General features: G+C 35.7%; 1 protein-coding gene across 5 annotated transcripts in view; it reads left to right on the forward strand.

Moving 5' to 3' along the window:
• SLC9B1 (solute carrier family 9 member B1) overlaps positions 1–24,385 on the forward strand; it is a 63,953-nt gene that overhangs the window by 1,241 nt on the left and 38,327 nt on the right. For all 5 annotated transcript variants that reach the window (XM_019928523.3, XM_033856825.2, XM_033856826.2 and 2 more), the window contains exons 2-3: positions 15,318–15,387; positions 17,709–17,847. In XM_019928523.3, the coding sequence (XP_019784082.2) occupies positions 15,318–15,387; positions 17,709–17,847 (209 nt within the window). The remainder of the gene's footprint in view (positions 1–15,317; positions 15,388–17,708; positions 17,848–24,385) is intronic.

The following is a 24,385-nucleotide window of genomic DNA, read 5'->3' on the forward strand; positions in this document are numbered from 1 at the left end:
TTCAGTAAATATGAGAAAAGGGATAAATGGATGAGATTTTCGAGAAGCCATGTCTTATTCACTTTTGTATTCTCCAAACCCAGAGGTAAGGCTGGCAACAGTAAGCCCACAAATGTGGGTTAGAGAGGTCGAGTGACTCGCTCAGGGACAGGAATGCATCACATATTTTTAGGGCATCTACTGTTTTGCCAGACACTGTGAATACGATGGTTAAAAAGATGCAAGATTCCTGTTCTCATGGAGCTTAAATTGTAATGAAGATAGAAAATAAACAGGTAAACAATATGTGAACAAAGAAATTTTGGATAATGGTGAGTGCAGTGAAGAAGTAAAACAGTGTGAGGTGAGAGGACCTCAGGGAGGGGTTACTTGAGATTGATTGGTTAGGGAAGGCCTCCCTGAAGAGCTGACATTTGTGCTGAGACCTCAGTGATATAAAATAGACAGCCATGGAAATATTTGGGACCAGAGCAATGCAGATAAAGGAAACTTCAACTACAGAAGCCCAAGGTAGGAAAGAACTTGACTCTTTCAAAGAATATCATAAAGAATGCTGTAGCTGGGATGTAGAGAAAGTGGGACAAGATGAGCTTGGAGAGATAGTTAGGAGCCAAAGCATAGATAGGGGCCATGAATCGGCCCAATTCAAACCCCAAAGGGCTTTGAATCGGCCATGGGGCTCTACTCATGGGACAGGTTAGGAATTTATTTAAAGTATGATAAGAAACCAGTAGGGGGTTTTTTGGAAGGGAGTAATATAATCTGATTTATTGTATAAAGGTTTGTTCCGCCTGTTACATGGTGAATGGGTCATAGGGAATGGAAAGCAGCATTAGGAGAAGACCCTTGTGGTAATCCAGGAAGGAATGACCATAGTTTTGGCTAAAGTGGTATAAACATGGATGGATGTGAGATATATTTGGTGGCAGAGGCTACAGACTTGGTGATGTTTTAAATATAGGGGTGAGAAAAAGAGAGAAGCTCCTAGTGGATGGTTTTGCCATTTACCAAATGGAAAAGACCGGAGAAGAAAATGTGTAGAGGGGGGACTGTTTTTATTTTGCTCACCTTATGTTTGGTCTGCTTGCTAAAAATCTAAAGTAAGTTCTGAGTCTTGAGTTCTGTGTATGGAACCAAAGATATAAAGTTGAGAGACATCAGGATGTAGATAAAACTGCCTAGGGATAGTGTGTTCATAGAAAGCATTCCAATGATGAGAGGTAAAGCAGAGGAAAAGAGGCAAGCAGAGGAGATGGAGAAAGAGTAGCCAGTGAAGTAGGAAGAAAGTCCGAAGTGTGTGGTGACTTAAAAAGCCAAGACTACAAAGCATGGCCAGTGGTACTGAAATGTGGTGAGAGGTGAGGTGAAATAAAAAAATCTGACTTGAATTTTGACAAGCATAATGAAGAGTAAATGTGATGTGAAGAAATGGACATAACACTGTAGACATCTCAAGATATTTCACTGTGAAGAAGAACTGAGAAATGGAGGTTATAGAAGAATATATGGGGTCGAAGTAGGATTCTTAAAGGTGGGGATACTTAAGTATGTTTTTAGCCTAATGGGAATGACCCAGTATAGAGGGGGAAAATATAGTATAAGAGAGAAAACGTATATCTTAGGAGGGGAATCTTTGAGAAAGTGAGAGGGGATGGGATCCAAGGAATATGTAGAAATGTATGTTGGCTCAGGAACATGAACATAAAATTTATAGTAATGGGAAGAAAGAGAGTATAGGTAGAGATGCAGATACATGAGTAGATTCAGTGATCAGAAGATGAGAGAGTTTCTGCCTGAAGTTAATTCTCTTTTTCTCAAAGAGCATAAAGAAAGTATGAGGCAGGATCAGTAGAAGAGAGGTGGAATGTTTGGATAAGAGGTTTAAGGGGTGAAGAAAAGACATAAACTAGTCATTTCGAAGATAGAAGGCAGTCATACTTGTCTTAGTCCGTTCAGGCTGCTATAACCAATAAAAAAAACATAGTCTGGGTGTCTTATAAACAGATTTTTTTTCTCACAGTTCTAGAGGCTGGGAAGTCCAATATCAAGGTGCCAGTAGATTCAGTTTCTGGTGAGGGCCCAGTTCTTGGTTTATAGATGGCCAAAAGAGGCAAGAGAGCTCTCTGGGTCTCATATAAGGGCACTAATCCCATTCGTGAGTGCTCTGTCCTCATGAACTAATCACCTACCAAAGGCCCACCTTCTAATACCATCACATTGGGGGTTAAGATATCCACATATGGAATTTGAGGAGTTACAAATATTCAGTCTGTAGCAATACTAGAGAAACATAGTAGCATAGCTGGGCAGAATTGAGTGGCCATTTCATATTTGTGGCCTTGTGAGTGAGTAGCTGAGATAGGGTGGAAAAAAGATCAAAGGAGCCAAGGAGATCAAGGAACTGAAAGACCAAAGTGGTGGGTGGGTAGACTACCTGGGTATAAGTGATTAAGTTAGTAGCTAAACTAGTCCTTGAACCCAGATACCCTGACTTTCCAGCTCAATGGGTTACTATTTTACTGAGAAATGGTTCAGATCATTACTCTTTTGTGCCACCTACCCTTCCAGTTAACATTTTTTTAAAAATTGTGGTCTGATGGTTTTTGGCCAATACATTTAAATTCTAGACTTTCATAGGCTAGTGTTTCTGACTCTCTTGTCCCTTTAATATTTAGTTGTTAAATATTTTGGCTGTTTGTGTGTGTGTGTGTGTGTGTGTGTGTTTTGTTTTTGTTTTAACTCAGATTTTTTGAGATATAATTCACATACCATACCATACATACCAAATTCACCTATTTAAAGTATACAGTTCAGTGCTTTTGGTGTATTCACAGATATATATAACCATCACTACAGTTTTAGAATATTTTCATCACCTCAAAAAGAAACCCCATACCTTGGAGCTAACACCCTTATGTCCTCCCCACCCCTTACCCTAAGCAGCCACTAATCTACTTTCTGTCTCTATAGATTTCCCTATACTGTACTTTCACATAAATGGAAGCATATAGTATGTGATCTTTTGTGATTGACTTTTTTCACTTAGCATTATGTTTTCAAGGTTTATCACAGCATGTATCAGTACTTCATTCTTTTTATGGCTGAATAATATTCCATTGTATGGATATACCACATTTTGCTTATCCATTCATCCGTTGATGAATATTTGGGTTGTTTCCACGTTTTGGCTATTATGAATAATGCTACTATAAATATTTGTGTACAAATTTCTGTGTGGACATATGTTTTCTTGAGAATATACTTAAGAGTAGAATTGCTGGGTCATATGGTAACTATGTTAAATCATTTGAGAATCTGTCAGCCTGTTTTCCAAAGTGGCTGTACCATGTTACATTATCACCAGCAGTATATGAGGGTCCCATTTCTCCAAATCCTTGTCAACACTTGTTATCTTTTTTTTTAAGTGAGGTATAGTTGATATACAATATTACATAAGCTTCAGGTGTACAACATAGTGAGTCACAATTTTTAAAGGTTATACTCTATTTATAGCTATTGTAAAATATTGGCTGTATTCCCTGTGCAGTACAATATATTTCTGTAGCTTATTTATTTTATACATAGTAGTTTGTACCTCTTAATCTCCCACCCCTATACTGGCCCCCCTTCCCTCTCGCCACTGGTAACCACTAGTTTGTTCTCTCTATCTGTGAGTTTGTTTCTTTTTTGTTATATTCACTAGCTTGTTTTATTTTTTAGATTCCACATATAAGTGAAATCATATAGTATTTGTCTTTTGTTTTTGTTTTTTTAAACATTTTCACGAGTATGTGTTTATTAAAGTACAAAAGCCTACCTTTTAAATAGTAAAGGGAAGATGAAGGATGAGATTTGGAACTCCTGTTGCCTATAGAGCTGGGATGACAAGTAACAGGGAGACCTGATCTGTAGTCACCCTAATAACAATAATAATAATTGCATTTGGATACCCCTTTATATTTTATGTTATGCTTTTATTTTCTCTTATCTCATTTGATTTTGTAACTACCTTTTTCAGATGAAAAAACTGAGACTTGGAGAGGTTAAGTGTCTTGACTAAGGGCACATACCTAGAAAGTGGCAGAATTACTAACCATGGTGTTCTGACAATAAGTCCCATATCTTTCACTATAGTAGTTTGCCTCTTCACTTTTTACACTCCATTATATCCAAAGTGATAACAAAGAAAAGTTCTGCTAAGTAGAAAGTAATGGCTGGCTGGAGTCCACTTACAATGTGAGAACGTTTTGTATATGTTTAAAATCCAACAGTTAATGGGATTAGATATTTATCTACCATCTATGGTGTTAGGTAATTCAAAGAACCCAGAAATGATTATGAAATCAGCACTGATTCAATCTACCAGGAAAATAAATGGAAATGCGAGTCACTGAGAAGCATTTCTTGGACCCCATGTACCACACGTGCTTCCACAATACCCTATAGTGACTAAATTCTATATAAAGAATACAGTACTAGTTACATAGTGCACTCTCAATTAATATTTGTCAAGTAAAAGAATGATGGTAGTTAAACAAGCACTTACCATACTGGGGTGGATGCTGCAATAAGAATGCATACTGAAGGGAGCTTCTACAAGAATGACTTCTTAAACTATGTAGAATTAGCTGGGAAAAAAGCAGGGGTGTTGGGTGAGGAGGCAACATACAGAATGTATAAAGTCTTGGGGATGTGAGGCATGACAAGTTTGAGGAACTACAGTTTAGTACGGTTGAAGTTTAGAATGCCAAGTGAAGAATGAGGAGATACACAGGGACAAGGTTAGCCCTTATAACAGAGGGCTCTGTAAGCTGAGTTTGAGGAGTTTGGACGTTTCTCTTCTATGGGATGCCATTGAAGAATATTAAGCAGGAACTTGCTGTAATCACTGTACATTTTAGAAGATGCATTACGGAAATTACAGGGGGGAGTACCAAGCCTGGACGTGGGGAAAACAGTTGGAAAGACCATTATAGTGTTTAGAGGGAAAGGTGCTTATGACCTGGACTGGGATAGTGGCAATTTATATGGAGAAAAGTGGGCAAATTTTTTTAATATTTAGGAGCTTGTGTTATCATGATTTAGTAACTCACCAGATGTCAGCAGGAAAGGAAAAGAGGGGAGAAGGAATGACTCCTCAGTTTCTAATTTGAGCAACTAGGTAGATGGTAGCTTCATTCTCTGAGATAGGAAATTCTCTGAAGAAGGAATAGATTTGGTGGGGAAAGGTCTTGGGTTCAGTTGTACATACATTGAGCTTAGCTTAAGATGCTTATAAAGGTGATCAAGTAGAGATATTCAATATTTAGGTAAATATACTAGTTAGAAAGAGGTCTTCTCTAGGCCAGGCTCATCAGCTTATTGGTCATTGGGAGTAAAATAAATGTCTTAAAAAATATATAGAGAGAGTGACAAGAAAAAAGGGCAGAAGGCAGAATCCCAAGGAACCTCAACATTTAAGGGACAGATAAAGGAAAAGAAGCTTGTAAAGAAGGCCAAGGATAGACAGCTAGAGAGGGAGAAGGAAGGTAGAGCAAGTGACAGAATGATGTGAGAATTCAAAAGGGAAGATGACTTCCAGTTTTGGGTATACCTTGCAGGAAGCTTTTCCTGGAATACCCTTAAGCAACAGCTATAATTTGCAAAGAAGAGATGCAGTGGGAAGGTATTCCAAGCAAATAAGAGAAAACAAATAATGCATAGGAGAGCAGTTAACAGTTTAATTTGACTGAAATACAGGGTCAAGAGAGATACAGAGGAAGCTGACAAGATGGTTTGATGCCATGTTGTGGAAAACCTTGGATTCTGGACAAGTTGTTAGTAACTATTCTATGGGTGAGAAAAGCCATTGTGTTTGGTACTAAGAAAAAGACAAGAATATAAAACATGCTCTGAATCGTGGAATACCTTACCATTTTATTGTGGAAACAAAATCTAGGCACCTGAAAAGAATAAAAATTCAATTTTTATTAATGAGATTAATGAGAACAAATACTAAATACTATAATAATTTTAATAGTGGCAGAGTCCATTTGAATTGGAGTAGTAGTGTCCAGATTTGTATTGTCCTAATTAAATAGTAATGTCAGCTAGTCATTGTCTTAAAAAAAAAAAAATGGGGCTTCCCTGGTGGCGCAGTGGTTGAGAGTTCGCCTGCCGAGGCAGGGGACACGGGTTCGTGCCCCGGTCCGGGAAGATCCCACATGCCGCGGAGCGGCTGGGCCCGTGAGCCGTGGCCGCTGAGCCTGCGCGTCCGGAGCCTGTGCTCCGCAACGGGAGAGGCCACAACGGTGAAAGGCCCGCGTACCGCAAAAAAAAAAAAAAAAAAAAGTACAGTATCTGAAATAAAACATTCACTGGATGGACTCAATAGCAGAATGGAAATGAACTAGGAAAGAATCAATGAACTTGATGATAGGTAAATAGAAATCATTCTCACTGAAAAACAGAGTGAAAAAAAGACTGAAAACTAAAATGCACAGAGCCTCAAGGACCTGTGGGACACTATTATGGAGTCTACAGCCTAATGAGACAAACACAGTGAACAGTCACTCTAATCAATACATGACTACAAACTGAGATAACTTCTCTGAAAAAAGTGATCAACATTCTATAAGAACATAAAAAACTGGACCTTAGTCTATGGGCAGTGGTGGTGTCATAAATATTTCTCTGAGGTCCTTGAGCTGAGGGATTAAAAAGGAGTTAGCCAAATGAAGGGGAGGTTGGTGGAGAGTATTTCAGTTGGAGGGAAAAGCAAGTATTAAGGCTCTGCAGAAGGAATCTAGCAATTTCAAGGACCTGTAAGAACATCAGAGTGGCTAGGAATGGAAAAAATGAATGGGGAATGGTATGAAATTAGGCTTGAGAGAGACCCATGGACTACATTGTGCAGAATCCTGTAGGATTATCATTGCAATTAACTGGATGTTTATTCATATGTTGATCTCTTAATCCCCAAAATGATGGTATTAGGAGGTGGGACCTTTGGAAGATAATTAGGTCATGATGGTAGAGTCCTTATAAAAGGGATTAGTACCCTTATAAAAGGGACTCCAGAGAGCTCTCTAGCTGTCTCTTTGTCATATGAGGATACAATGAGAAGTCAGCAGTCTGCAACCCAAAAGAGGGCCTTCACCAACCATGCTGGGACGCTGATCTTGGGACATCCAGTTTCCAGAACTGTGAGGAATAAATTTCTGTTGTTTATAAGCCACCCAGTATTTGGTACTTTGTTGTAGTAGTTTGAACACAGCCATGTTAAATATTTTTGTCTTTATCCTAAAGCCAGTAAGGAGTACTGGGGCACTGAACCAGTGAACTGAAGTGAGGATTGAGGGCAGAACCTTCCTGACCCCCAACTTTTAGCAGTTGATGAGAGAAAATGAGTCTGCAAAGAAGACAGGAAAGGAATAAGAAGAAAGATGGGGGGTGGGGTAAGAGAGTGGTTTAATAAGAGTGAAAAGAATGTTTCATCATGTCATATGTTCACTTGTGGATTATTTATGACCTTAAGTAGAATTACTTTGTGGAGTGAAAGGAGTAGACCCTCAAGTGGTAAATATTGCTGAGTGAGTGGTTTGTGAGGAAAAGAAGACTGTGGTGAGAACCACCAACTCTGCAAAAAGTTTACTAGTAAAGGGAAGGAGCAGCTGAATGGGGATGTGGGTTTCTAGGAAACTTTTATTAAGATGAACTCATTTAAACGTCATTGGGAAGGATCTAGTTGAAAGGAAGTGGGAGAGGAGGAATAGTTGATAACAGGCAGAGAAGGATCATTGATGATATAAAATTCTTGAGAATACAAGAAGGAATATAATCCAAAGTACAAGTGCTCTGCTTGCCTTAGGAGGAAGGACACTTCCTTTAATGTAAGAGGGAGAGAAAGATTTATAATGGAAGTTGGAGGTAAGGTTATCTACTGAGAATGAGGGGTTATATGTGGAGCCACGGTAGTAAATGCATTACCCAAGTGTATGTTTAAGACTCAGAAGGATTACAAACTTGGGAGTCAACTGTTCATGTCTTTGGTGAATAATGGAAAGGAACCAAGATAAGGTCAGTAAATAACAGTGACTGGAAGAGGGAGAAAGCGGTATTGCCAAACTATACAAGCTTCAAAGAGGCAAGGTTTTTAAAAAGTAATGTATATAAATAGCAGTTGTCAGAAGGAAGTAAGCAAATAAACAGCTATTATGAAAGAGGACTGTAGGGGAAGTAGTATGCTTAAGGGAAGGGCTTGGTAAACAGCTATTATGAAAGAGGACTGTAGGGGAAGTAGTATGCTTAAGGGAAGGGCTTGGTTTCAGATAAGACACAGAATTTGAGAGAATGCTCTGAAGAGGTTGAGAGTTTGATAATTCTAGCAGAAGTTCCAGAGTGCTCAGTGAAAGGGGTTGGAGGGTAAGAGGCCCGTAGAGGGATCTTAACACCTTTATAATTGATTTCCAATGAGCTATTTCTAAATAATCGTAGCCTTCTCTGACTTATTCATTATTTACACCCTATTTTCAAGTTTTTCCTAAGGCCCTTATTTTTAATACTTTCTTTTCTAAAATAGACAAACCAAAAAGTTAGATAGATACTTGATAGATTTTCTCTTCTTTTTTTTAAAACAGATTTAAGTTATAATGGCCATTTTCTAAACGTTAGCATCTAAACCCTGTGAGAGCTTTGTCTATGTCTGACATAGTGTCTGATATATTATAAGCACTTTAGTTTTAAGAGTGTGGGCTCTGGAGCCAAACTGCCTGATTTGGGCCCCAGCTCCTTTATTTATACCTTTGTGACCTCGGAAAAAGCACAGACAGTGGGAGTGAACCAAGGGGAAATAATGTATCTCTGACCTGGGAAAAATGAGTGAGGTTATCGTAATTTGTCGGGGGCATCATCTAAGGCAAAATTCCTAGAGAACTATTCCCTAGAAACCAGAACAAATTGAGATAAAACTGAGTGTTACAAATCTACCTCAACTGAGCTCAGTCTCTGATTTCCTTAAAGTGATTAGCACTCCCCCCCACCACACATTTCTTTCTGGAAGAAGATAACATTTGGAGACTGTATCATTTCTTATACATGTCAAGTTTTCAATAAAATTATTAGCCATGCTAGCTTTTAGACAATACTTTATGACCACACACCAAGACAGAAAATTGAAAATAGAAACGTGTTCAAAGATGACCCAGATTTTTGAGTTAGGAGACGAAGATGTTAAGATGACTATGATTGTAAGACCTCAAACTATAAAAGTCTTTGAAGAAAAAATAGGGGGAAAGCTTCATGACTTTGGATTTGGCAATGATTTCTTGAATGTTACACCCAAAGTACAGGCAAAAAGAAAAACTAGATGAATTGGACAACATCAAAATTAAAAACTTTTGCACATGGAAGGACACTATCAACAGAGTGGAAAGGCAGCCCACAGAATGAAAGAAAGTATTTGCAAACAGATAAGTGATTAATAGCCCTAGTATTTAAAGAACCCCTACAACTCAACAACAAAAAACAATCTAGTTTTTAAATGGGCAAAGGACTTGAATTGGCATTTCTCCAAAGGAGATATATGAATGGCCAATAAACACATGAAAAGATTCTCAACATCACTAATCATTAGGGAAATGCAAATCAAAACACCACATTGAGATGCCGTTTCATATCCATTAAGATGACTATTAACAAAAAACCAAAATAACAGGTGTCAACAAGTGTGTGGGGAAATTGGAACCCTTGCGCATGGCTGGTGTGAATATAAAATGGTATAGTCACTGTGGAAAACAGTATGGCAGGTCCTCAAAAAATTAAACGTAGAATTACCATATGATCTAGCATTTCTCCTTTGTACATATGCATGAGAATTGAAAGCAGACTTTGAACAGTTATTTGTACATCCATGTTTACAGCAGCATTATTCACAATAGCCCCAAAGGTGAAAACAACCCAAATGTCCATCAACAAACGAAGGGATTAAATTCATAGCTTTTGCCCAGTCCTAAGGTAGAATTCCATGATTCCATTGCATTCTGGTACTTGGATGTGACCAGTGGCTTCAAACTCATCATCTTCCCCTGCCACTGAGCAGTCCTGGCTTCATCTCTCTCTAGTTGTATGACCCTGGGAAAGCCACTGACCCTCCAGTCCTCAGAGTCCTCATCTGTTCAATGGGGGGAGGTGGGTGGTGATATGAGGAAAGCAGACACATACCACGTATGTAGTACCTATCTTGGGGTCTGGTACATTGTAAGCACTAAATATATGATTGTACTTATTCATTCAGCATCTGTTCATTCATCAGCACTGGTTTTAATTAATTCCACAATAGGAAGCATGGATGTAGTCCTAACCCACTACTTGCAGGCGAATTTTCCAGGAAAACGATCATCTCCCACTAAATCGAGTAAATAAGATGCTACAGTATGGCGGTTTCCTTTGCATTTTATGTTGGTGTATTGCCATCTAGTGGACAATGCACAAGTTACAAGCAAAAGAGGAAAAGGGCGCACAGAGAAAGGCGATAATCCTAAAAGAAATGTTTACCTTGCAGATCGCTCCAGAGCATTGTTGGATTTCAACAACTATCTGAAAAACATAAATAACAAGATGTGTTCTGAATAGAAAATAAATTGTAAATGAACACTATAGTATGTTACCAGCTTATAATCTTACAATCTCTAACTTGTTCTAAGCAAAATAAAAAATAAAAGAATCAGCATTCTTTCCTGCAACTGACCACTTTTCTCCATTTGAATTCTCCATGCCACATATTGGATGGGAATCTAAATCATAAGGAAGCCACTCAACCAGGGGTTAGACCTCCTGACTTCACTACCTTTAACTAGCTAAGCAACTCTGTTTTCCTTTCTGAGTATGTTACCATTATGGAGTGCTTACCATATGCTTGGGACTATGCTGAATATTTTATTTGGATTATCTCACTTAATCATTAAATTATTAATAGTGAACCACTAAAAAAAAAGAGACAGATGAAGGGGGTAAACAAAATATGGTATATACATCAATGGAATATTATTCAGCCTTAAAAAGGAAGGAAATTCTGATACATGTTACAAAATGGATGAATTTTGGAGACATTATACTAAGTGAAATAGGCCAGATGCAAAAGGACAAATATTGTATGATTCCATTTATATGAGGTACCTGGGGTAGTCAAATCATAGAGACAGAAGGTAGAATGGTGGTTACCAGGGGGTTTCAGGAGGGGAGAATAGAGAGTTATTGTTTAATGGATACAGAGTTTCAGTTTGGGATGATGAAAAAGTTCTGGAGATGGGCGGTGGTGATGGTAGCTTAACAATGTGAATGCACTTAATACCACTGAAATGCACACTTTAAAGTGGTGAATTTTATGTCATGCATATTTTATCAAAAGAAAATTTTTTTAGTAACTATAATATCAGTCAAAGAGAGGGAAAATATATTATCTTCGAAGGAGTCATGGTAAGAATGATAATTAAATTCTTAACAGAAATTATGGGAGCCAGAATGCAATGGAACATTTTTTAAATGCTTACAGAAAATAACTTCTAGACTAGAATTCTGTATCCAGTGAGAATACCCTTCAAAAGTGAAGGTGAAATTAGCACATTTCAGACAAATAAATAATGAAAGGGTTTATTGTCAACAGATCTATAGTAAAAGAAATACTGAAAATGGACAATACCGAGGTCATCAAGGATATTGAGCAACTATAAAGACAGGTTACAACCAGTGCAGTAAAGAAAGAAAAGGAGATTAAATGCATAAATAAAACTTGTATACTTACTTGTATACTTAGAAAATCCAAAAGAATCTACAGACTATTAGAATAAAGTGAACTTATTAAGGCCTGCATATAAAATAAACAAACAAAAATTACTTGTATTTCTGTATATCAGCAAAAACAAATAATGAATTTTTTAAATGATACTATTTTGGTAACATCCAGAAAAGCATCAATGCCTAGAAATAAGCCTACCTAGAAATAAGCCTAATGAAAGATGTGCAATACCTCTAAATTCAGTTTAGAGTTTTACAAAACGTTATTAAAATAAAGAAAATCTAAATAAGTGGAAGGATATACAGTGTTCAAGGACTGACATACTATTAAGATATCACGTTCTCCCCAAACTGATCTGTAGATTCAGTACAATTTCAGACAAAATTCCAGCAGGTTTTGTGTGTGTGTGTGTGTGTGTGTGTGTATATTTGTGAATTGACAACTTGATTCTAAAATTCATATGGAAATACAAAAAGCCAAAGAGTCAGTCCAACTCTATCAACACCTATTATATAAGCACTAATGTAGTGTTGGCATAAGGATAGAAAAATAGGCCAGTGGACCAGAACAGAATCCAAAAATAAATTCACATATATATGGTCACCTTATTTACAACAAAGGTGACCCTGAAGTGCAATGGGTAAAGGATGGTCTTTTTAAATTAATGGTGCTGAGTCAATTAGATATCATATGGGAAAAAAATCAATTTTTATCTTTTTCTCACACTATACATAAAAATCAATTCCAGATGGATCATAGACTTAAATGTAAAAGGCAAAACACTAATGCTTCCAGAAGAATATGTAAAGAGATATCTTTATGATCTCAGGGTTGGCAAAGATTTCTAAAACAATAAAAACTCCAGCCATAAAGGAAGAAGAGAACAAATTGGACTATATTAAAGTAAAACCTTCTGTTCATTCAAAGACATCATCAGAGTGAAAATGCAAGCCACAGAGTAGGAGATGATATTGGCTATTTATATATTCAAGAAAAGATCCATTCTAGAATAGATAAAGAACTCCCAACCAATCAATTAGAACAATACAGGCAATACATTTTTTTAAAGGGCAAGAGAGTTAAACAGATACTTTACTAAAAAAGCTATTTAAATGGCCAATAAATATATGAAATATATTAGTCATCAAGAAAATGCAACTTAAATCCATAATGCAGTATCACCAGAATAACTAAAAGGAAAAAGACAGATGATGCCAAGGTTAATAAGAATTTGAATAATACTAAAGAGTATTTGGTTCAAATTCCAACTATGCTACTTGCCAGCTGTGTGACTTTGGGAAAATTACTTAAAATTCCTGGGTCTCAGCTTCAACATCTGTAAAATAAGGATAATAATAGTAAATAATTCGTAGAGTTGTGAGAATCGAATGAGATAATTCCTGTTAAGTGTTTAACAGTCCAAGTTGTGTCAGCTGTTATTATATCATTTAATCCTCACAATAACCAATAAATTAAGCAATATTATATCATTATTTTACAGATAAGGAAATCGAGGCCTAGGGAAATAAATCACTTCTATCTCGGCTTCAAAGTTCTTGCTTTTAGTTACTATGCTAATTGGTAGTTACCACCTACCAATTCCACTTTTGGCAAATATGTAAAGAGAGTTTTGAGTAATTGCCAGGCACAAATATTGCTTGACACAGTATCAAGCTTCTCTTATAGCTCCTAACCTATTAAATTTATTATTCAGACCCCTTATCTAGGTTTTCAAGCTCTAATGCACTGTTTGCTCCCCTGTATCCCAAGTCCTGCCATCCTAATCATGACATAGTTGCAGATCTTAAAATAAGCTGCCTGGTTTCTTGATATCTCTCCTTGTATGATTCTTTTTTTTTTTTTGCGGTACACGGGCCCCTCACTGTTGTGGCCTCTCCCGTTGCGAAGCACAAGCTCCGGACGCGCAGGCTCAGCGGCCATGGCTCACGGGCCCAGCCGCTCCGCGGCATGTGGGATCTTCCCGGACCGGGGCACGAACCCGTGTCCCCTGCATCGGCAGGCGGACTCCCAACCACTGTGCCACCAGGGAAGCCCCTTGTATGATTCTTGATGTTATGTTTGCATGCCCCTAGTCCATCTGCCTAGTTATGACTCACAATTTGTCCTCATTCAAGTCACAGTTGAAATGTCCCCTTGACCACTGTGACATGCTGGTTTATTTTCTTCAGTATTTAATTGCAGTCTGAAAATATTGTTTATTGTCTTTCCCTTCCCCCCTACAAGAATATAAGCTCCATGAGAGTAGAAACCTATATTCCCATTTTGTTTTGCTGCTTTTATCTTCAGAGTCCAGAAGAGTAGGCATTCAGAACTTACTGAGTGGGTGAACTTTGTGCCCTGACTCTTGTGTACTGGAGTTCAGATTTTTTAATGGTGCTAACCCTCAGCCTGTCCCTTGAGAACCTGAAACAACTTACGTGATTCACCCACATTCCTCGTTCATAGGGCTTACTAACACTTAGCTACTGGTCTAACAGCTAACAGGTAGTCATTCTAATAATTCTGATATTCCCTTTAACTAACATGGAGTTTTACTTTAAAAGGACTTAGAGATCTCATTTTTTCATCAAATTTTAAAAAACAACTGTTATTTTCTGTTTTAATATCATAAATTCAGTTATGATTCCTTATAGGATTTTACACAGTAATATTTTACTTCGTAAAGTGAGACAATATATGTAAGCACCCAGCATATGGTAGGTACTCAGATGTTAATGTACCTTTTCATTAAAAACTTTCATTATTAAAATTGCTTGCCTTTAAAATATATATATAGATACTTGAAGCACGTTATTATCAAGTACTTAAAAATTAAAACTTGAAATCTTTTTGTCTTCAAGAGTAACTCAAGAATTGAAAGATATTTTTAAGGCAAAGATACTCTCCCTCTACTCAAAGGCAGCAAAGATCACAGAGAAGGTAGAAACAACAGATATTTTAAAATAAATGTTTCCAGAACTAATTCTCCTCTTGATATGGTTCTAGTTCACTGTTTTTTCCTAGTTCATTCTTATTCAAAATAAAACCTATTTTATTTTGCTTAATGTTGAACCCACAGACCTTTCTAATGGACCATGTATAAAGACAGCATGCTTATAAGATGTAGGTTTTAATGTAGTTGATCACATTTCATTTAAAATTTTTTTGGAGTCTCTTATTCAGGAGTTGACTGACTAGAGTAAATCAATGATGGAAATTAGCTCAAACATATTATTTCAGTGCATGAAATAAAGAACTAAGTTTTCTGATATATGCTTTTAATATACGGCCCAGGATTATGAACTACTGAGAAGTATTAAATTGTTTTGTGATAATGATTTTTAAAATTTATGCACATGACTTTGGTTAATAACTTTAAAATGAATATTTGGACTATTTTTACTATAAAGATATCTGACTTGACTGTGGTGAAACTTTATGCTAAAAAATTATTTAAAAATTAATCCCACTTAACCGTGTTTGTTTTCAGATGGATTTATAGTCCTTCTTTCTTTTTTTCTTTCAAACTACTTTTAAACATTAGCATGTATGCCACAGATCCAAAAAATGAACATTTGGAGGATAAAAACATGCAATCATCTACAACTCCTCAGGTAAAAAATTAAAACTATATTGTAACATATGACATGAAAACAATCTGATGTTAAAATTTATTTTTGAAGTTTACTTAATAGGTTTTTATATATGTTTGGTTTAAAAGTGAGAAGTGGTCATTTTATACTATGAAACCATAGAAAATGAATTCATAGCCCTATACTTATTGAATGTGAAAGATATCCATGACATATTGTTAAGTAAAAAAGCAGATTATGGAACACTAGTATATTTACATTTTTATTAATAAATAACACACATACTCTCTCTCCCTTTCTCAGTCTCCCTCTCTCTTTTACATACATGCACACATTTCTAGATAAATATATATCAATATGTTAGCAATGGTTAACTCTGAATAGTGGGATTTGGAATGACTTTATTTTTTTCTGCTTATCTATATTTTTTGTTTTTCTAGCATGATCATGTGTTACCTGGGTATTTAAAAAATAAATGATTCAGGCTAAAAAAAAAAAAAAAAAGTGGTCATTTTAAAATAGCTAGTTTTAATATGTCCCAAGAATGGGCAAAAGGAATGAAAACATGGAAGGGGTGACTATAGATTATTTTGGAACCAAAGAGGCAGATTTTAGGAATAATGAAAATTTGGCTTACTATTTCTTGCCATGTCCAGAATAAAGTTAGTAGTTTAGAGTAAAAGAGGTAAAGAAAAATCTAAATTAATTAAAATGTGCTGTACATTCGAAGGAGACCCAGGTTTTTATTTTTGCAAGTATGTAGAGTAAGTCATTAGACCTTTTGTTGACCTAGTTTTACTAAATATTAATTGCTCATAATTAGAATTATAAATTGTTTATTTTTATTATTTTTTCTCTTTTTTTTTGCGGTACACGGGCCTCCCAATGCCGTGGCCTCTCCCGCTGCGGAGCACAGGCTCTGGACAAGCAGGCCCAGCGGCCACGGCTCACGGGCCCAGCCGCTCTGCGGCATGCGGGATCCTCCCGGACCCGGGTACGAACCCGCACCTCCTGCATCGGTAGACGGACTCCCAACCACTGTGCCACCAGGGAGGCCCCTAAATTGTTTATTTTTTAAATAGAGGTTTCTACAGTTCTTAAGGGCCAAAAAAGTCCTTTTTAAAAAATGTTTAAAATATTCACCATTGATCCTAATTACTTTATCTGTAAAGACTTCATCTTACTCTATGTAAATTTATTATAAATTCTGAAATAATAAAACTTAAAATAATATGGTTTTATTGTATATGACCTTTCACCCACCCTAATCAAAACTCACCTTTGTGTCTTTACCCTGAACCTTTTGTATAGTGACAGACTTTCCAGAAAAAGGTCTCTATATCAGAACTCCAACAGATTAATCATGATCCGGTTTAAAGAACTTTGATTTTAAAGAGCTACATAATTGGTTTACACCAGCTTCTATGGTGCCTCTGTCTCCCTAGTCATTAAATGCTTCCTCTTCCTTTCCTTATTCTGTCCAAGCTCTCTAGCCTTTGTTACCATTTCTTGTGACAATGTGATGTTCTCTCTCCACTGCACTCAAAAATATTATCAATACACTCAAAGCATTGGCCTGCATGTCCACACACGTACATGCATACGCACACACACATGCATCATGATAACAGCAAGGATGTTTGAATATCGCTATTCCATGGTTAACTATTCTGTTCTGTTTCTTTTTAATCTTTTGTTTTGGTTTGGTTTTTACCTTGGGAGAAGCCTTTCAATATTCTCACAAACTAAAGGTGTCTTTTTCCCTCCTAAATCAGCAGTTTCATTATTAGACTAATTACCATTAAATACTGGAAGATTGAGGTATACCCATAAACCATCTAAATATGTTATCTATAAATAGTAGTGGAAAAAGCATGAACATTGAATTTCTGAAAGCTTGATCTGTTTTCTTCTCATTTTTCTTTGTTATATAATTTTTCAAATGAAATGAATCCAAGTTAAATTATATTTCACCTCCTTTCCAATTTAGTTGCATTTTAATTCTACAAAAGTTTGCTGAATGATGTTTGGGAGTTAGACTAAGTAGGGACAGTTTTAATTATTCTGCCTGCACTATAGGCGTACTTATTCAGTATACATAAATCACAAATGAATATGGCAGGGAGGCAGGTCTACAAAAGGCTAAATCAAGGTGCCCTACAAAATACACTGTTGTTACCTCCCCAAATACCTATTGATATAGAGCATGAATATTATTTTGTATGTATAATTCTCCATGTTCACAGTAATAATATGAATTTAATTATGAAATTTGGTTATCTCTTACATTCATAAAATTGTACAAGTATATTTCTTAAAAGACTTTCTTGTTTTTACTTCAGATCCTCAAAGCTAGTGATACTAATGAACATGAAGAAACTAAGGAAACTGTCTTGTCAAAAACAGAGGAAACAAAACCACAGATGGAAAAGAAGTGTTCTTGTCCTCCACAAGGAACACTGAATGAAACTATTACAAATGGTATGTGAAATAAGATATGTAAATGGATAGAAAATGAGAAATATATTTGATAAGTATTAAAATACAAGCCAACAAAGACACTGCTTAATCTATACACTCCAGATCAGATGAGCAGCCCTGTTTACAAGCAATATGTGGACAAAGAAGAAGTAGTTCCTTAAATCTGTCAAAAATAATAATTGCTTAACAGATCTATATTTTAATGTTTTTCATGACTTTTTATGTTAAATTTTGGAAATTAGAAACAGAAGTGATAGAAAGATTTTTATTTAAAACCTACTTTTGACATTTAGTTTTAAGTAGCTAGAAGGAACATTATATTTCTGCCAATATTAAGGTTCTTATTTAAATTAAGCCCCAAATTTTATGCTGTCTTAAAGAGTTGTGTAGAACTTGCTTTCCCACTAAAATTTTAAAGCATCTCATTGTCACCAAATATTTATAGAAGGTTTTTTTCCCTAGATTTCTATATGATTAAACTTGAGAGAGAGCGAGAGAGCGTTTGACCTCTAGAAGTACAGATCTCACAGAAAACAAAAATTAGATTAAAATATGATGAAGGATTAGTATTTGAAGTTTACATTGTTTTTCTTTGCTGCTTGCTAACTTTAAACTGAAAATTTTATTAATTGATGTAGTAAATTCATTTAGGAAAAGTTGCTTTTTAATTAAAATCAGTATTCTTAAGTCCCTGAATCTAAAGTAAACTTGAACATCTGCCAATGTAAGTGACTGGACTCCTTTCTGCACATAGGTCTCACATACACATCCCCATGACTTTATTTAGGGGGCAGTTTCTATACAGCAGTTGTTAGAAGTAGGGCCGGTGCATGTGGAAGAGAGGGAAATGTATTGGTCACCAATGATTATCCATTGAGGTTGAGGACTGTGGTTTGCTCAGGAACTAGTTGAGGAGTTTTATAACAACAAACTTTGATACTTATGACTGGTTTCCCCCTTTGTTTTCCTTCATTTTTGATTTTGCAAATTTAGAGAAATTCATAGGAAAAAGGAGCTTCATGTTTCTATCTTTGGGGTCTATATTCTTGTACTCTCTTTTTCAATCTGTCTCTCTCTCTCCCTCTCACATACACACCCTATTTTCAAACTAAACAAACTCTTAAAAGAGTGTATACTCTGGATAATAGAAAGAAATAGAGCTGCGGTTTGTCAACAAGTCATGTTTAATTCAGCAATCCTGCAGTGCACACAGGTTAAATTAAATAAGAAATCTAAACTTTCAACGACATGTAGAAATCAGTCTCATCACTTTTAATCACACTGTTTATATCTTACTTGGAGGTTGGCTTCCCTAATCACAAAGAAATGGATACTCTAGGGCAATAAGTTTAGGTTTTAGGCTATTGCTCCTTTTTGTTTCTTTTTAGTTTACTTTGAATAAAGGTACTAACTTATTTCCATTATTTTTCCTTTAAATAAATGAAAGGGTAGCTTTATTATACATCCAACTATGATTTTCAAATAATCTTGGAACCAAATTTCTCCATTAAAATCTTACCACTAGTTTCATAAAGTAAGCAGTCTTGGTAGTTTAGAGCTCAAAAATAATATCCCAGACAATTCCAGTTTCTGATCCAGCATCATCACTCCATCCTTGCAACAAATAAAGAGCTGAACAAACTGAAAAATCATCAACTCTTCTTAGTTCCATCAAAGAAGTGAGGTCACAGGGCAAATTACTGCCCCCCAAATTAGAGACAGGTTGATACAGAGAATCATAAGTTAGAGCAGAAACCTCTGCGGGAACCAATAGTGAGGGTAGGAAATTTGTCAATTAGCTGGAAGCTCAGTGTGTGGAAGTCTGAGAGTTAAAAACTATAGTAGGAGCCCAGTCATGGTGTTGGGGGACATCCTTTTGTGAGTTGTACCTCCAAGAGCCATCTGTCAGGGAGAGAGAAACGGTAACCACTGTGAAATACAACAGAGATCCTGTTCTTAATAAAACCTGCCTTCAAGAGAAACTGTAATATCAGAGTATAACCTGTGGGGACTTTATTAGCCTAACCAACTAAGGAGAAGAGAAATACCCAACTCCAGCCCTCTCTAGCCATACCATACAACCTAAGGGGGTGAAAAAGGAAAAAAAACCCTGAAAAGAACTTGTGAAATTTACATACAGGCTCACTAAAAGACTGAGGCCTAATCATAGGACTATAGAACTCTTCTTCTTCCCCTACAACTTACCTTCACATTACCATAGGTCCTTTTACCAGCACATCATGTTCCCCTTTAAACAAAAATATATAAAATGTATTAAAAGGCACAAAACACGTTTTGAAGAGACAGAGAAAGCATCAGAACCAGACCCAGATATGGCAAGGGAGTTGGAATTATGAGACCATGAATTTAAAACAGCTCTAATATACTAAAGACTCCAGTGGAAAGGTAGACAACATGTAAGAACAGATGGGTAATGTAAACAGAGAGATGGAAACTCTAGAAATCAAAAACACTGTAACAGAAATGAATGCCTTCAATGGGTTCATTAGGAGACTATGCACTGAGGAAAGAATCTGAGCTTGGGGATTTGTCAACATAAACTTTCAGACCACAATGGACTTAAAAGTATGATTTATTAACAGAAAGGCAGCTAGAAAATCCCAGAATACTTGGAGATTAAACAATATACTTGTAAATACACATGGGTCAAAAAAGAAACCTCAAGAGACATTTTTAAATATTTTGAATCAAATGAAAATACAAGCTATCAAAGTTTGTGAGATGCACTGAAAGCAGCACTTAGAGGGAAAATGATAGCATTGAATGCATATATTAGAAAAGAAGAAAGGTATAAAGTCAGTTATCCAAGCTTCCACCTTAGGAAACTAGAAAAAGAAGCAAAATAAATTCAAAGTAAGCAAAGGAAAAGAAATAATAAAAATTAGAGCAGATATCAATAAAATTGAAAACAAGAAATAGAGAAAATCAATGAAACCAAAGGCTTGTTCTTTGAAAAGATCAGTAAAATTGATTGCCTCCAGCTAGGCTAACTAAGAAAAAAGAAAACATAAATCACATATCAGAAATGAGAGCGGGAACATCACTACAGATTCCATGGGCATTAAAATGATAATAAAGGAACATCATAAACAACTCTATGTCCACAAATCTGATAGTTTAGAAGAAGTGGACCAATTCCTTGAAAGACCCAATCTACCAAAATGCACACAAGAAGAAATAGATAACCTGAATAAGACTATACCAGTAAAAGAAATTGAATCAACCATTAATAACCTCCCAAAACAGAAAGTATCAGACTCAGATGATTTCACTTGTGAATTCTACTAACTATTTAAGAAAGAAATTATACCAATTTTCTACAATCTCTTCCAGAAGATAGAAGCAGAGGGAAGCCTGCCAACTCATTTTATGAGTCTAGTATTACTTTCATACCAAAACTAAAGACATTAGAAGGGGAAAACGAACCAATATCTCTGATGAACATAGATGCAGAAATTCTCAATTTGTTGTAATTCTCTATATTAGCAAATAGAACTCAACAACATATAAAAAGAAGTATACTTTACAATCTTGTGGGATTTATCCTTGATATGCAAGGTTGGCTCACATTTGAAAATGAATTAATGTATTCCATCACATCAACAAACTAAAGAAGAAAAATCACATGATTATATCAACAGATGCAGGAAAAGCATTTGACAAAATCCAATACTCATTCATGATAAAAACTTCAGCAAATTACAAGTTCTTTGTCAACTTGACAAAGAACATCAATTAAAAATCTATAGCTGCCATCATACTTAATTGTGAGGGAATAGCTTTCCCAGTAAGATCAGGGACAAGAACATGATGCCCTCTCTCGCCGCTCCTTTTCAATATTGTACTGGAAGTCCTAGCTAATATAGTAAGACAAGAAAAGGGTATAAAAGGCATACAGACCGGGAAAGAAGATATAAAACTGCCTTTATTCACACATGACATGATTGTCTATGTAGAAAATCTAAAGAATCTAGGGGAAAAAATCTCCTGCAACAACTAAAAAGTGAGTATAATAAGGTTGCAGGATACAAGGTTAGTATACAAAAGTCAGGGTTTTTTCTCCTATTTACCAACAGTGAACAAATGGAATTTGAAATGAAAAACGTATCACCATTTGCACTAGTACTCCCCAAATGAAATACCTTCATATAAATCTAACAAAATATGTACAATATCTACATGAGGAAAACTGCAAAATTCTGACGAAAGAAATTTAAAAACTAAATAAGTGTATAGATTTTACACGTTCATGGAAGACTCAATATTGTCAAGAAATTAGTTCATCTCAACTCGATCTATAGATTCAATGCAACTCCAATTAAAATCCCCACATGTTGTTTCATGGTGTCGACAAATTCATTCTAAAGTTTATATAGATATTGCAAAGACCAAGAATAACTAACACAATATTGAAGGAGAAAAATTCAAAATTGAAGAACTGACACTACTCCCCTACAAGACTTACTATAAACCTACAATAATCAAGAGAGTATAATTTGGTGAACAGGATGTAAATATATTAATGGAACAGAATAGAGAGCTCAGAAATAGATAAACATAGTCAGCTGAGCTTTGACAAAGGAGCAAAGGCAACCCAATGGAAGAAAGGTAGTCTGGTGCTAGATCTACTGGATATACACATGCAAAACAAATTAATCTAGATCAGACCTTATGCCCTTCATAAAAATTAACTCAAAGTGGAACATAGACCTAAGTGTGCAAAACTGTGAAATGCAAATGCAAAATGCAAAACTGTGAAACTCATAGAAGTTAACATAGGAGAAAATCTAGATGACCTTAGTTATGGTGATTACTTAAAAACAAAACAAAACAGGGAAGGCACAATCCATGAAAGAAATAATTGATTAGCTGAACTTATTTAACATTAAAAACTTCCACTCTGTGAAAGACAATGTCAAGAGAATGAGCACACAAGCCACAAACTGGGAGAAACTTTTACAAAACACACAACTGATAAAGAACTATCCAAAATATACCAAGAACTTTTAGAACTCAACAATAAGAAAACAGACAACCTGATTAAAAATGGGCAAAAGACCTTAAAAGGCACTTCACTGAAGAAAATATACAGATGGCAAATAAGCATATAAAAATGTTCTCAACATCATATGTCATTAGGGAATTGCAGATTAAAACAACAAAGTACCACTGCATATCCATTAGAATGGCCAGAAGTCCCAAACACTGACACCAGATGCTGGTGAAGATTTGGAGCAACAGGAACTCTCATTCATTGCTGCTAAGAATACAAAATAGTATAGCCAATTTGGAAGACAGTTTGGCAGTTTCTTACAAAACTAAATATACTCTAACCATATGATTCAGTAGTCACTCTCCTTGATATTATTTACACAAATGGGCTAAAAATTTATGCCCACAAAAACCTGCACACAAATGTTTATAGCAGCTTTGTCCATAACTGCCAAAATTGGGGGGCGGGGGGTGCTTACACTGTTGGTTGTATCATACTCCTGTTTTTTTCCCAAACTCTCCATCATCTCCTAAAATTTTTGTTGTTAATAGTACTTTATTGAATTATAGTCAACATACCACAAAGTACAAAGATCTTAAGTGTACACAGCTCAATGAATGTAGACAAATGTATACATTTGTCGAAAATCATTGCTCACATCAAGATAACATAGAAAGGTCTTGCAACAGTATGACTTTCTTTATCCCTCTTCTGCCCTTGTGCTAGATTTATCATATATTTTACTTCTACATTCTTATTATTTTTGCTTTAAAAAAACAAAAGTCTTTGTTTTAAGTTTTAAAAAAATTCCCTTATATTTGTTCACATGTTTACATTCTCTAGTTCTCTACATTTCTTTCTGTCAATCTGGGCTTCCATGTGGGATTCTTTCCCTTCAGCCTAAAAAACTTCCTTTAATGTTTCTTGTTGTGTAATTGTGCTAGTAATTAATTCTCTCAGCTTTTATTTGTCTGAAAATGTCTAATTTGGCCTTTTTAAAAATTGAAGTACATTTGACATATAACAGTTTCAGGTGCATAACATAATGATTTGATATTTGTAAATATTGCAAAATGATCACCACAATAAGTCAATCATTCATGGTTAAAAATTTTTTGTGTGATGAGAGCTTTTAAGATCTACTCTTAGCAACTTTCAAATATACAATACAGTGTTCCTAACTATAGTCACCATGCTGTACATTACTTCCTCATGACTTATTTTGTAACTGCAAGTTTGAACCTTTTGACCCCTTCACCCATTTACCCACCCTCTTACCCTCTGCCTCTGGCAACCGTCAGTCTGTTCTCTACATCCATGAACTTGATTTTTTTTTTAATTCCACATATAAGAGAGATTATATGGTATTTGTCTTTCTCTGTCTGACTTATTTCTCTTAGCATAGTGCCCTCAAGGTCAGTCCATCAATGTTGTAGCAAATGTCAAGATTTTCCTCCTTTTTTGTGGCTGAATAGTATTTCATTATATATACATATATATATATATATATATAGTACTATATAT

The sequence above is a fragment of the Tursiops truncatus genome, chromosome 5 (genome assembly GCF_011762595.2).
Source record: "Tursiops truncatus isolate mTurTru1 chromosome 5, mTurTru1.mat.Y, whole genome shotgun sequence".
NCBI classification, from domain to species: domain Eukaryota; kingdom Metazoa; phylum Chordata; class Mammalia; order Artiodactyla; family Delphinidae; genus Tursiops; species Tursiops truncatus.